The sequence below is a fragment of the Diplodia corticola genome (assembly GCF_001883845.1).
Source record: "Diplodia corticola strain CBS 112549 chromosome Unknown scaffold52, whole genome shotgun sequence".
NCBI lineage: Eukaryota > Fungi > Ascomycota > Dothideomycetes > Botryosphaeriales > Botryosphaeriaceae > Diplodia > Diplodia corticola.
The window spans coordinates 130307-144121 of NW_017971531.1; the positions used below are offsets into that span (position 1 = coordinate 130307).

The 13815-nt window shown below is 58.2% G+C and overlaps 4 protein-coding genes across 4 annotated transcripts; 1 reads left to right on the top strand and 3 right to left on the bottom strand.

Moving 5' to 3' along the window:
- Positions 1-421: 421 nt before the first annotated feature.
- Positions 422-2080, bottom strand: BKCO1_5200046 (cyclopropane-fatty-acyl-phospholipid synthase; the record flags this gene model as incomplete). The annotated part of the gene is made up of 3 exons (XM_020277061.1): positions 422-1347; positions 1405-1891; positions 1973-2080. The coding sequence occupies 3 exons, from the start codon at positions 2078-2080 to the stop codon at positions 422-424; spliced, it is 1521 nt and encodes a 506-aa protein (XP_020127339.1).
- A 326-nt stretch (positions 2081-2406) lies between these two features.
- On the bottom strand, positions 2407-5811 carry BKCO1_5200047 (ap-3 complex subunit delta; the record flags this gene model as incomplete). The annotated part of the gene is made up of 5 exons (XM_020277062.1): positions 2407-4643; positions 4696-5308; positions 5369-5565; positions 5624-5669; positions 5728-5811. 5 exons carry the CDS (start codon positions 5809-5811, stop codon positions 2407-2409), a joined length of 3177 nt encoding a protein of 1058 aa, XP_020127340.1.
- A 359-nt stretch (positions 5812-6170) lies between these two features.
- Positions 6171-7289, top strand: BKCO1_5200048 (tetratricopeptide repeat domain-containing protein; the record flags this gene model as incomplete). Its single annotated transcript, XM_020277063.1, has 3 exons — positions 6171-6545; positions 6607-6972; positions 7044-7289. The coding sequence occupies 3 exons, from the start codon at positions 6171-6173 to the stop codon at positions 7287-7289; spliced, it is 987 nt and encodes a 328-aa protein (XP_020127368.1).
- A 1432-nt stretch (positions 7290-8721) lies between these two features.
- BKCO1_5200049 (myb and hsa domain protein) lies at positions 8722-13574 on the bottom strand (the record flags this gene model as incomplete). The annotated part of the gene is made up of 5 exons (XM_020277064.1): positions 8722-9909; positions 9961-10118; positions 10180-13133; positions 13217-13459; positions 13519-13574. The coding sequence occupies 5 exons, from the start codon at positions 13572-13574 to the stop codon at positions 8722-8724; spliced, it is 4599 nt and encodes a 1532-aa protein (XP_020127369.1).
- Positions 13575-13815: the final 241 nt, after the last annotated feature.

Below are 13815 nucleotides of genomic sequence, written 5' to 3' on the forward strand. Positions count from 1 at the left end.
ACGAACCACACCGGAAGAACACCAAACCCTCCTCTGCTTCATTCCATCGCCAGCGAATCTGTCATGTAAGAGCCGAAAAAGACCCCGGGTGTACTTTTTCTCCTGCCCGCTTTTCCAGGTGAACTGTTGTTCATATATATACAGGCACCAAAAAAGAGACTATATAGGGGGTCCTGGCCCTTCGCTCATGAAACATATTCCATGTGAACCTGAAAGAAAAATCGTTTCATTCTTTTTGGATTGGGGGTTTTTTTTTTTCGTCGTCCGTTTGTCCATACGGCAGATGTGATGCTCTCGCTGCCCAGGCAGTTTTGAGAAACACTCAGCAGTCAGGCGGACTCACGAGTGGTGGAAAAGCCACGGGGCTGTCCGGTTTGCACGCGCGGAAAGGCACAGCAACATCAAGGCACTAGCGCAGTATCTACTCCTGCTTCTTGGCGTGGAAACCCTTGAGAGCACCCGAGATATTGTACTGGGTGGCGATGCCCTCAATGCGGTGCGTCGAGTTGATGTTCTTGACAAGGGTGATCTGCCAGCACGTGGCACCACCTTGGCGAGAGACAATGGTCGAGTAGGCAAGGAAGTACTCCCAGATCCTGAACCACCGCTTGCCGTACTTGGCCTCGACCTTCTCGCGGTTGGCCATCCAGTTACGGTACCAGCGCCAGAGAGTGGCCGAGTAGTGGACACCGATGGTGTCGATGTGCTTGACCTCGAAGCCAGCACCCTCGAGGCGGTCGACGACGAAGCCAAGGGGAGTGGAAGCGTCAGCACCCGGGAAGATGTACTTGTTCATGAACAGGCCCCAGATAAGATCCTCGTACTGCCAGCTCTTGCGCAGACCGGCAATCTGGAGGAAGAAGACGCCGTCGTCATCGAGCATGTCGTGGACCTGGCGGAAGAAGCCAGACAGGTGGCGGATGCCGACGTGCTCGGCCATCTCGAGACAGGTGATCTTGTTGTACCTGCCCTCGGGGACGGGCACGTCGCGGTAGTCCATGCAGAGAATTCTGCTCTGCTCCTCGGAGACGCCGGCGCGACGCAGGCCCGAGTTGCCCCAGGCAGTCTGGTTGCGACCGAGAGTGATGCCGGTGACGTGAGCACCGCGGGTGACGGAGGCGAACTTGGCCAGAGTGCCCCAGCCGCAGCCAAGGTCGAGCATGCGCTCGCCAGGCTTCAGCTCAATCTTCTCGCAGACAACGGCAAGCTTGTTGTCTTGAAGCTGCTCCAGCGACTCCTCCTCGTTGATGTTGGAGATGATGCCAGAGGTGTAGATCATGCGCGGGCCGAGGAACCAGGCGTAGAAGTCGTCGCCGCGGTCGTAGTGGTCACGGACCTGTTCCTCGTCTGCAAAGACAGTCAGCACGGGGGGCAGCGGCTAGAGCGGGGCAGGGAGAAGCTCACCCTGCGAACGCGTGTGGAGGATGACCTCGGGCATCATGCCGGTCAGGAAGAAGACGAACAGGCCCCAGGTGAACTTGAAGCTGGCCCAGTCGTGGCGGTACTCGAGGACCTCGAGGGCGTCACCCTTGAAGTCGATCTCGCCGTCGAAGTACTTTTCGTGGAAGGTGTGCATGGGGATCTTGTTCTTGCCGTAGTACTTGTCACGGTCCTCCTCGTTGTTGAACTGGATGTAGTGGTCGATGGGCTTGCCGGGGTAGCGGGCCTTCTCGTTCTTGCGCGGGGCAAAGGTGGAGGCGACGGTCCAGAAGGCCACCAGGATGGGGATGGCGGTCAGGATGCCGAAGAAGATCCATGTCTTGATGCCGCCGCCGACCTTGAAGGTGAAGTACAGCGGGATGCCGCCGAGCAGGGCGAACAGGATGTTGTTGTTGAAGCTCTCGCTGCCGGGGCCATCGGCGGGCAGAGGGGCGTTCTTGATGGTGGGGTACTGCGAGCGGGCGGCAGCAGTCAGCGACGGAGGGGATTTGCGAGGCCAATGGCTCGGGGAAGACGGGCTGCAGGTACTTACGCTGGTGGTGCGCACACCGTAGTTCTCGGCGGGCAGCGGGGTGTGGGCGGGAGGGGTCTCGATGAACTCGAACGACTCCTCGGAGGGGGCCTTGCTGGTGTCCGCCATTGTGGTCGCCTGGGTGGGTGGGCGGCTGGGGCAGGAAGTGGCAGGGCGGCGTTGGCGTTGGAGTTGCGAGGTGTGTGGTTTGGACGAGGGCCAGGACTGGGACTGCGCTCTGTGCGAGCTCGGACCACGCACGGCCACGTTTCAAGCTCCCGTTCCTTGCTCTCAGCCCACGCCGCCTGGCGATCGCCATCAATGCGCCATCAATGCGCCAGAGCTGCGCCAGAGCTGCGCCAGAGCTGCAGCTGCACACTGCAAGATTGGCTTTCACATTTCACTCGTTCGCTATCCACGCCGTGCCTGCCCCGAGCTCCCCTCCCGCGAGCTACCTAGCTTCCCGCCGCCGCCGCCGCCGCCTGCTCGGCTGCGCCTTCCCCAGCGCCTTCCCCAGCGCCCACCACCACCGGCCTCTTCTTTTTCTTCTTGGCCTTGCCTTCTTCTTGCCCTTCCGCTGCCGCAACCCCGTCCTCCTGTTTCTTGCTCTTCTTCGTCTTCTTTTTCTTTTTGACTGTTGTCGCCTCGCCCTCGCCCTCGCCCTCGCCCCCAGCTTGCTGCCCGTCTTCCACCGCTTCCGCCTCGCCTTTGGCCTCCTTCTTGGCCCTCTTCTTCTTCCTCTTGACCAGCTGTCCCTCGGGCGGCACGTCCTTTGCCTGGATTCGTTCGCTCGCCCGCTGCATCTCTAGCCGAAGCCTTTCCACCTCCTTCAATGCCTTCGCCATCTCTGCCTCCTCAGCCTCCCGCCGCTCCATGTCCAGCTTGCTGTTGCCCGTTTCCTCGAGTGACAACGAAGCCAGCCCCGTGGAGTCAACCTCCAGCAGCGACTTCTTGGCCTTTTGTGTTGGTCTGGCCAGCTCCGGCCGCGACGAGTCCGATGCTGCACCCGGCTCGTCTGGCCCCAGGTTCTCGTCCACGAGAATCTCGAACTTCTTGCGCACCTTCTTCTTCTGCTGCCTGGCCGGTGCTTCTGCACGGCCCCTGGACTCTCCTCCAAGATGGCCCTTTGTCTCCAAGTCCAGGTCCATGATCGGTATCGAGTCGAGGTCGAGATCTTCGCCATTGTTGGTCTTGAGGATGTTGTGAAGTGGCGTCGATGTCCCCGAGAGCTCGTCTTCGGCAGGAATGTAGAACGGGTCGTCTTTGTTCCTTGCTCTACGCTCGGCTTTCCTCCTTGCAATGATGTCCGGGTCCAGGTATTCTTCCTCGGCCGCGCCTGCTTGGTAGGATTTGGCCTCTGTTTCGGGTGCGTCCAGGCGATCAGCAGCCGCCTCGGACTGTGTAGGCACTGCCCTTCTCTGACTGTAAAACTGGTATACATCATCCTCGTCAGGCAGGACGAACGAATCATAATTTGCCTTGCGCAAAAGATTCGGGAGATTCGGGTTGATGGGCGTATCCAGATCCAATTCGTCCGGCACAGGCACCTTCCTCTGTGCTCCGGGCGCGACCGGGTTGAGCTCGAGACCCGTAAACAGGGAAGGGATGGCTTGTGTGAGAAGCAATGGAGGGTCGACAAAATCGCCATCCCTCGGTCCAGCTTCTTGCCCGGAAGCTGCTTCGGACGCAAGGCGCATCAGCTCTAGGTACTCCACCGCCCTCTCTTGAACTTCCAGGTTCGGATGCATGGCCAGTGGCTCAAGGAAATGCACGATTCGAGCCATGAGGAGTACGATGGTGGATTTGCGCTCAGACGTCCACGAGATCTGCTCGTTCGAGGATACCGAAGCGAAGACCTTGGGGACTGCCTGGAGGTAGATGGCGAGGATGTGATGTGGGAGGAGTGCAGATGACGAATGCATCAAAGAGTTGAGAACGCCCTCCGGGTTTGTCAAATGGGAGGCGTACTCGCCCACCATCCAAGCCGCTGCGCCCAGAACGCCTTGGCCTCCATTTCCTGATGAGGGAAACATTTGATCTCGGCGGTCGACAAGGATCAGGGACTGCGCAGCTTCCGTTGCGTCCGGCCGGACAGCCTTCACGCGGACCGCAACATTCTGGAGTTCTTTTCCGATCTCGAAGGATACGTCGTCCTTGTCGCCCATGGACGTGCCGTCCGATTCCGGCAAATTCTCGTCCAGCGACGCCGATCTCGAGGAAGGCGAGACGCGTATGAGTTGAACAAGGACGTCGATGTACCAGTCAAAGTCGACGATGTTCGCATACGTGTCGCGGGAACACATTTCGAGGATGCCCTTGATGACCTTGATCCGGTAATCCTCGGGAAGAGGCGGCGGTTGGTCCTTCGTCTTTTCATTTCGACGGATGGATTCCTCAGCCTCGTCATCAGACGGGTCCGCAGCCGGCATCACTCCCTCGTGGAATCCACGGTCGTTCAGGGGGTCATCGGCTGCGGATGCTCTTGGTGCGTTCCGAAGCTGCCGGATAAGTTTTCCGACTATTACGGTAAGATTGTCGGGATTGACCATGCCAACGACCAGACCAAGTGCCTGTGACCTGATTGAGATGTCGGCGTCATCGATGCATTCCAGAATCACGTCTTGATGTAGGGACACCAGGTGGGGATGCGATCGCACGATCTTGTCAAAAGCAAGCAGGGCGACGTATTTCACTAAGACAGTCAGCCTGCAAAAGAGCGACGGAGCCATGATGGTACTACTCACGGTTGGGATCCCCTTCGACAACCAGCATGCCTCGCAGCTTTCCTACGCACAGCCGAGCTATCTCCTCTCCTTCCGTAGTGCCTTCAGCGCCCTCGAGAATACCACCTTGAATGATGCCGTTGATGCACTCGTACAGAAGAGACATGGCGGGGGTCGTCTTGATTATTGCAGTGAGCGGAGGGAGGAGTTTCTTGATAAGGCGCGGTTCGAGAGGGGTCAAAGTAGCAAACAGCTTGATGATCTTGATAGCCATCCAGTTGTTCCCGCCCTGGACAAGGAGGTCGAACAGTCTCGGGGCCAGAGGTAAGAAGTCCTGGGGCCGTCTCCAACCGAGCTCGCAGACAACGTTTACGATGGCAGCCGTCACGCTCGGGTCTTCGTCGTCATCCAGCAGGCGTTCCTTGATCCGGGGCCATGCAGGCCGCAACGTCTCGGGGTAGACCAGGGCAAGGCGGTACAGCGTGACGACGGTCTTCTTGCGTATCGAAGAATGCGAGTGGGAGAGCCGCGGCAACAGGTCGGAAAGAAGCGAGTTTGCCATGGAAGGGTTTATGACATGCGGAATCGCGGATAGAGGAAGCGTGATGGTTGTTGGTTGGGGAGAGCTCAGGTCCTGGAGAAGCATGAGCACAACGTCTGTCCCGGCCGCATTCTTTCTTCAGGCCAAGGGTACCTTCTTGAGCAGATTCTCCGCCAGCATCAGAACCTCGGTGTCGGGCCTGAAGCTCTGCACGGCAGCCAGGTAGCCGATTTTCTTATGGCCGTATTTTGGAGAAGACATGACCTCCAGCACGTTGAACGATGCCCAAGACATGTCGTGCCCGAACATCTCGAGATAGGTGAGCTTGAGCAAGGCGGTGGCCTTGAGATCTGCAGCATTCCCACTTCAGCAAACGGAGGCGGCAACGGTTCCGTCCCTGCCACTAACCCATGTCCGAGCCTTTGATCTCCTTGCGGCACTCCCGCAGGCTTTCCTGGATGTACTCTCTCTCATTTCCCTTGTGGTTGCGCAGGCCTCGGATGAGGTCGTACAGCGATTTCTCGAACCTGCGGGCCGAGGCGTGTGAGCGACCCGGGTGGCGGGGCGGTGCCGGAAGCTGGGGAGGGGACAAACATGGTGACGGCCTTGTCGCGCGTGCGGGCTGCTTAGGCGGAAACGCGTCTTCGGTTCACGATAGCGGGGCGGTGGAGGCGGTTCAGCGACATTATCGGCTCTGCACGAGCATCGGGGCGAGGGGGTGCGGAGGCGGTTGGTGCTGGCGGATCATGCGTGGGAGCAGAAGACGGCGGAGGCGCAACGTGACGGCGCGGTGTGGTGCCCGCGGGCGGAGAGATCATGACGATGCCGGGCGGCCAAAGGTCGTTGCCGCCTCCGCCAGCCGGCGCCCGTTCCTGGCCGGAGATACCACGCAGCTCTACCCAGCTCCAACACCACTTCCTCCGCCCGCCACCAGCGCTCCGCTTTGCTTCCCACCATGTCGGCCGCCGATCTCGTCTACCCGCCGCCCAATCTGCCTCCAGCATCCGCCCTGCGCCTCTCCCAGTCCGCGCCGCGCATTCTCTCAACATCGACGACTTCGTCCCTGCCATGGCCGCTGTCCCTGCTCACATCAAGAGAGACGCAGGAGACATGGGCTTCCCATGAGAACCTTTTGCTGTCTTGTCTGCGCACTGGAGACGACAAGTCCGCCCGCCAATGCCTCGACCGGCTGACCGCTCGCTTCGGCCAAGATAACCAGCGCGTCGTCGCCCTGCGCTTCCTGTACGAAAGCGCCGTTGCCGACGACAAGGACTTGCGCCGCGTCCTGGAGGATCTGGAGCGTGTACTGAAGGAGGACCCTACGAGCCTGGTAGGCGCTTGGCTGAGCTTGTCCATATGAACGAAGGCTGATGCCCCCCCTCCCATCACAGCCACTTCGCAAGCGCAAGGTTGCCCTCCTCCGCTCCATGGGTCGCACTGCTGAGGCCATCACTGCGCTCGTCGACCTCGTCGACTTCTCGCCCACGGACGCCGAGTCCTGGGCAGAACTTTCCGACCTCTACCTCAGCCAAAGCATGTACTCACAAGCCATCTTCAGCCTCGAAGAGGTCCTCGTCATCACGCCCTTCGCATGGAACGTGCATGCGCGAATGGGCGAGCTGCTTTACATCTCAGCCACAGCCGCCAACGCTGTTGACGGCAACGTGCTTAGGAATCTGAGTGAGGGCATGAGGCGGTTTTGCCGCAGCATAGAGCTCTGTGACAACTACCTGCGCGGTTACTACGGTCTCAAGCTCGTACGTATTAGTAGCAATGCACCCCTCCCAACTCACAGCTAACACATTCCCTTTGCCGCCCCAACAAAAAGACTACTAAGAAGCTCCTCGAGCTTCTACCCAAGGCCTCCAACAAACAAGCCGTTAGTGACACTGCCGGCGACATTGCACCCCCGTCTGTCGCGACTGTCGAAAAGCTGCGCGAGCTGGCAACGGCCAAGCTTGCCGAGATCGTGCGGCGCAGCGGTTCGGGCGAGGCTGGCTGGGACTACGACCAGTCTGAGTTGATCGCCGCGCGGGAGCTTCTTGACCGAGACACGCAAGCAGTGCCGAAGTGAAGCTGGAAACGAGTGAAGCACCATGACCAAAGAAAACACGAGAGCGTGTAGAAAGCAATTGGACGCTGATGCTCGTGCTGGGCGCAGAAAATTGAAGGGTGAAGATTCAGCATGTCATTTCTTCATTGGACCTTCGAAGAAACAGAGGACCGTCATCTCACACGACGATTGATTAAAGCTGCACCTGCAGCACTTGGGCCCCCGCCTCATAGAAAGATCAAGCCAGCGAGTCCTATATTTTGCACACTCATAGTGTTCAGTCCAATAAAAATTACGAAAAGAACCCGAAGAGCCAAAGCTGAAGCTTAGAGTCATCGGGGCCAAATAATAACAAAGATTCATCAGCAGCGTCGGCACCATCCAGTATCATCCAGTGCTTGAAGACCACCTCCACGACCCACCTGATGGAAGTGAAGGTCTTATCGCTGCCACCGCCAATTTAGAGACCCGCATGCTTCAGAACTGTATCTCGAGGCTCTCGCCTTCTTTTTCCTTGAATCCGTCGAGCCAGCTCCTAAAGCATGGGTCGCGGGTATTGCCGTTCCGGAAGCAGACGGAAACCGGGCTCAGCTGATGCTTGTAATACCTAGTCTACCCTTGATGTGGTGGGTTTTAGCTCCTTTGTTGCCCGGGTCGTCAGCCCAAAATCCAAGACATCGCAGGAACAGCCTAAGTATCACGTGGGCCAGGTGGGTTTGGTGGAAGCCAAAGAGTAAGCGCTTCTCATCGTGGAACTGGAAGCTAGGAAGGCCGTTCTGACGACGGAGCTGGCGGCTGAGAGGTGTTAGTTGCTCAAGGGTAGTCGGTGCGGCTCCGAGGGTGAAGCCAGGGTTCGAGTTCGAGTCGGCGTGGATGGTGGGCAAGGTAAACCTTGTGTTTCCGATGGTTGAATGCTTTGACGAGCCAGCTCGGCGAAGTGGCGTAGCGGACGGCGCCGTGCCCGCAGAGATATTACCATATGTAGTAGATGATTTGTCTGAAGTTGTTTGTGCGAGCTTCACTTTCATCTACGCCCGGATGCTTGATAGGGAAATGCAACGTCTCCTTCGTAGAGCACATATCTTTAGGGCATGGGCAGGAACATGATGGATACGTCAAGGCCACATCGGAGTAGAGTCAAGATCGCTTCTTTCCGTCTGGCCGAGGTTGACGGCAGAAAGTAAAGCTACGCTAGTCGTGCAAGCAAGAACGCTAATCATCACAGTAAAAGAGCCGTTGCTGTCCATAATTCTACCCTTTCCCACCGCCCATCCATTGAACCCATCCCTTGGCCTCGCATCCCAACAGCCCTGAGCCCCTCCAAAGAAACGCCGGTCCCGCTTGCGAAACAGGGCAACCGCTGGGGCATGAGGACCCGAACGGATAAAGCGCGACAGCCACTATGCCCTAGAGGAGAAGATAGAATTGACACCGCTTGGAACTGTTCGCAGCCCTAGCGACTGCCACCTTGGCCCTGTTGGCCCTGGCCCTGCTGCCCTGGTTGTGGTGTCTGTGGACCAGTCCGGTTGCTTGGGCTACCATGCGGGCCAGGCTGCATCTGCTGCGCATTCTGCTGAGGCGTCGCGCTGCGGCTCTCGGGGCGGACGGTCCCCAAATTGGGACTACCCTGCTGGCCTGAAGGCGTGCGTGCTTGCTGCTGCTGCTGCATCAGGTGCTGCCGCATTTGCTGCTGATACGCTGCCTGTTGCTGTGGCGTGTGGTTTGGAGGGCTGGAGCTGCCGCCGGTCGTGGCGAGGGACGCATGCTGCTGATATGGACTTGGCGACAATTGCGCCCCGGCATTTGCTCCTCCGGACGCTGCACCCGATGCGGCGTTCAGAGCATTCTGACGGGCGTTTTGCTGCAGCTTCTGGTTCATTCGGTCCCCGGCGATGCGGCTGGCCTCAGCCTGTGATAGATTAGGGTGTTGCAGTTGAATCTCGTGCGTCAGGTTGGTGATCTGCGGGACGTGGCCGCTGGACAGAGCCTGAGGCTGTTGAGGCGCTGCCGAATTTGGAGCCGTTATGCGCGGAGACGCTGAGGCGCCTTGCATGCCGTTCACGTTCCCATTGCTCGCGCCGTTGACTTTGGGAGTGCCCATGTTCGTCGTAAGCATCGAGGGGTTCTGCATGTTGTTGTTGTTGGTGTTGCTATTGCTATTGCTGCTGCTGTTGCTGCTGCTGCTGTTGTTGTTGTTGTTGTTGTTGTTGTTGTTGCCGCTGCTGTTGCCGTTGCCGTTGCCGTTCGCACTAGCCAAGTGTCCTCCAGACATGCTGTTGGCCCGGTTCATTTGCTGAGCTTGTTGCTGCAAGAGATATTGCTGTTGCTGTTGACTGAGATTTCGCTGCTGCATCGCCATTCGCATGTCTTGTGCTTGATGAGGTGGTCGTTGACCCTGCATGTTCATCTGCATCTGAGCTTGAGGGATGCCCAGCGGCATACCAGGCATGTTGCCATTGGGCATGCTGCCTTGCATACCCTGCCCGGAGTGCGGACGAGCTTGCATTCCCATGTTGAGATGAAGCTGGCCGTTTTGACCGGGCACTTGGGCGTGAGCACCATTCGGAGTACCGTTGCGTTGTTGGCCCATCTGAGACATTCCAGGGTGGCCAGGCATCTGACCTGGTCTTGCCATAACTTGCTTTGACAGACGTCAGCACGTGAATACTCGGTTTCGGGGTTGTCTGTTTACCCTCTGTGCTGCCATCACTTGCCGACGGTACTCGTCCTGCTTTTCTATCATCTTTTGCTCGCGCTCATACTTGAGCTTGCTGAACTCTTGGGGAGTGTGAACGCTGGTGCGAACAGGGGCAGCTTCGTGGGCTTTTCTCAACGCAGCGGCTTTGGCAGCTACAAAAAAGAATTATCAGCAAAGGTTCCGGAAGCACATGTAGCATGAAGATTGACTTACCCTCTTGCTGCTTGTGCTGCGCCGTCTCGCGCTTTCTCGCCTGCTTTCGCATCGCGTCGATCAAGGCTAAGAATCTGTTGCCCTTGCGCCTTTCAACGCGGATTGGTTGAGCAGTGCGGCGCCTTGGTGTGCCCAGTATCTGCCCCGGGGTCTGCCCTTGTTGCTGCGCTTGTTGCTGGGCAGCCTGGTACTGTGCAGAAACTGTGCGTTGAGCAGCCTCAAGACGAGCCTGGTATGTTCGGAAGTACGGAGTCTTGGCCATCTCGCCGGGCAGCCCCTCCAGCTGCACCCAGCGTTCGAAGCATTCCCAAGGCGTCCGCCGTTCGGCTCCAGAGGTGAACAGAGAAGACTGCTCTAAAGACGCAGCCACCAATGACCAATTGAACTGATATTCTTTGACAAGCGTACGTAACCGTTGATCCTCGTCCCAGAGCCATTGTGACGGCATACGGGACTCGAAAAACTGTGTTGATGGCATTGGAAACTCCGAGGGGGGGCGGAAAGAGTGCCCGGCATGCAAGCGATCGCGGACATGTTTGTTTTCGGGGAGGAACAAGGCCACATCTGTCTGTTCCGGGGCGAGACCTACTCGTGAAAAGCGAAGACTAGGGGTGGAGGTATTCGAACGCTCTGAAGTTGGTCGCTTTGAAGAATAGCCTGCGGACTCATCATCTTCTTCGTACTCGTATCGACTTCGTTTGCGCGGAGGCTCCGTAGATTTGGGCACGAGCTTTGCGGTGATGAGTTGGGAGACCGGAATTATCTCAGGATCGATGGAGACAGGCGCCAACACGGAGGGAGATGGGAAACTTGAGAGCCTGGCTTCGTAAGAAGGCAACTCCTGAAGCACCTTCTCGCTGCTGGGTGTTTGGTCAATCTTAGCAACAATTTCTTCGTAGCCAAGGGAAAACAGAGTTGCAGGTGGGTTCGATGAACGAAGATTGATGGGGAACTCGTCATCATCAGGGAAGGATTCGCTTTCCGTCTCGTTGGCGCCTGATGGGATGAGTTCAGGAGGCGACGGAATGTCCTCATCCATTGGGTCAGCAGGAGGTGGCGGTGCGGCCGGCTTTCGCGTGGCCTTGACCTGCAACGAGCGACGCTTTTCCGGGGACGCATCGACCCATTCGGCACACCATTCCGCCATGTTCCGGGCGGCAGCCATTTTCCATCTACGTTCCTCCCTGAAATCCGTTCGCATCCATTTCATCTGCGCAAGTAGACTGTCGTGGAGTGTAGCTTGGCGCGGAGGTTCGGTTGACTTTTCCATCTGCCGTAGCGACCATCTGTTGGCGTGTTGCAAAGTGTAGATGCGCTTAAGAATCTTGTAGTCCTGCTGCTCCCGCATACTAGCGTACTTGCTTTGGGTAGAAATGGTCTTAGTGGCCTTCTCAAGGAGTTCACGACAAGAATACATCGGCCCCGAGTGTGCCTGAAAGTCGAACATCCCAATCAAGTAATCCTTGTCCGGATTCTGGGCGGCTCCCTTCAGTTTGGACCATGCCTTGTTCACTTCTTGTCCTCCCCTCAGCGCTAACGTACTGTCTTGCTTTGCGAACACGACGCCCGTCGTTTTAGATCTTTCCCGGTCCCGGTACTCGGCTTCGCGGCCTCGAAGAAGAATAGAAGTCGGCCGGATTCCCTCCGACGTGGATGTAGTTTTTGTTGTCGCCTTTGGATCGGAAACAGCCTCTGACGCTACTGCAACCTTGGCGGCCGAGGAGCTCCCATCCGTTGGATCCTGGCTCCTAGTTGGGCCTGCACTGGCTTCATCAGTCTTCGGCGGTTCCCTGTCCCGCATCGCCACATCCAGATCGGCAGACTGGTCGTCGGTAAATGCGCGCGCCTTGGTCTTGTCTGCGCCTTTTGCATCAAAGACGCCGTTGCGAACCTCGTTCGAAGTTTCTAGGACGATGCCGTTGACAGCATTTCGAGATGTTGAGGAATTTTGAATTGTGGGGACCCCGTTTACCGCCACGTCTAAGTTCTGGGTGACCCCAGAAGCCTGTTCGATTAGATCGGCTGCCTTTGGCTTGGGCGTACCAGGCTTTGCGTCCTTCATGGCCGAATCCCGAACCTGCCTCACCGACTCCTCAAAGTGCAGCTGAGCATCGGGCGTAGCATTTGGCGGCGTCATTGCCGCAGGTCCGTTCTTGTCGGCACTCGACGGCTGCGCACTTGGGAAGGTTCCATCGTGCCGCAGAGTCTCTTCATCGGGACTCGTCGCGGGGGAATGCTGGTCAGCCCTCGAGGTATTTGCGGAATGCGGTCCAAGCGTTGACGATGGCGATGAGGCAGCTTCTCCATTGACTGTCTCGCCAACAGCACCAGCGGCCTGCTGTTCTTCCTCTCTTCTCTCCCGTTGCGCAGCACGCTCCTGGGCAGTATGGATCTCACGAAGGCGCTGCTCTTGCACTTCTTTTGGCGGCAGATGGAGGGTCCTTGGTTTCCTGGCGGGACGATCAATTGTCCGAGGATCAGGCAGGATAGTAGAGCCGTCGGCCAAAGCAGATGATCTTCGTCTCGCCTTCGCAGATAGCGGCCCAGGATGGGTTTGAGATGGCGGAAGAATTGCTGGCGCCTGTAGCGGTTTCGGAGCCGGGGCAGCAGGCTGCTTAGTCTCAGCAGAAGGCACGGGCGCTTCCTCCTCCACGGAGCGCGGCGCGGAGTCAGGCTTCACGGCGTCGTCTGCGGGAGGTTGCGACAAGGTGGGAGCAGGAGTGGGCGGCTTCTCAACGTCCTGAGGAGGGGGTGATGGCGCGCGAGCGGGCAAAGTCGCAGCGGCAGGCTGCGTTTCGGAGCCGTCTGCATGATGCGGCACGGGTTCAACGGACGTGGACGACGTGGACACGGATGCGAGCACTGGAGGCTGAGTAGGAGAGGGACGCGGTGGCTTCGCGGGTTGTTTTGCAGGCGCAAAGATAGGAAGAGTATCTTCCCTAAAGTACCGTGCTCTGGAGGTCGGGCGTCTGGCATCAGTAAATGCAGCGACCAGATTATTATTTCAACAACCAGCAAGGGAATGCTTGGAACGTACCTGGAGAGGTCGTTCTCGTCAAGAAATTGCAGCTCGCGCGCATCAGCCGGAGGGTCGGCGAAAGTAAAGGCGGGAGGGTTGTTTGCGTTTATGCACGAGGTGACGGCGTAGAGCTCCCGCAGCTTCCTCTTCCGCGATGTCTCGATGTTGCTGCGCGACCCGCCCAAGTCAGCACCACGACGCCCAAAGGTCCACCACGGCGCGCCAATAAACCAATAGGAGCGATTTTTCGTTTTCGCATCGCTGCACCGAGCAGGCAGGCACGAAAAGCGACCGTAAAACGCGCGGGCAACGTGACTTACAGCAATTCATTGCGTTTGTCGCGTTCCACGCCCGAGCGAACGCTGTCTAGGGACATAGGAGATGACAGCCCGGCGGAACGACATCCGTCATTCGCGGTGAGCGCCACGGCGGGGTTTTGGAGCGCGTTGGGTGGGGGGAGTTGATGAGTTGTGTGAGCGTGCGGCCTGCCGGGGCGTTATGAGTACGAGCCTGGGTGGTTGTCGCGCGCCCGGTCTCCCTGGACGCCCGCTGTTGTCCAATGGGCCGCGCCTCACCGCCTTCGCCCCCCGGCAAAAAGTTTCCATTACGATTTTGGA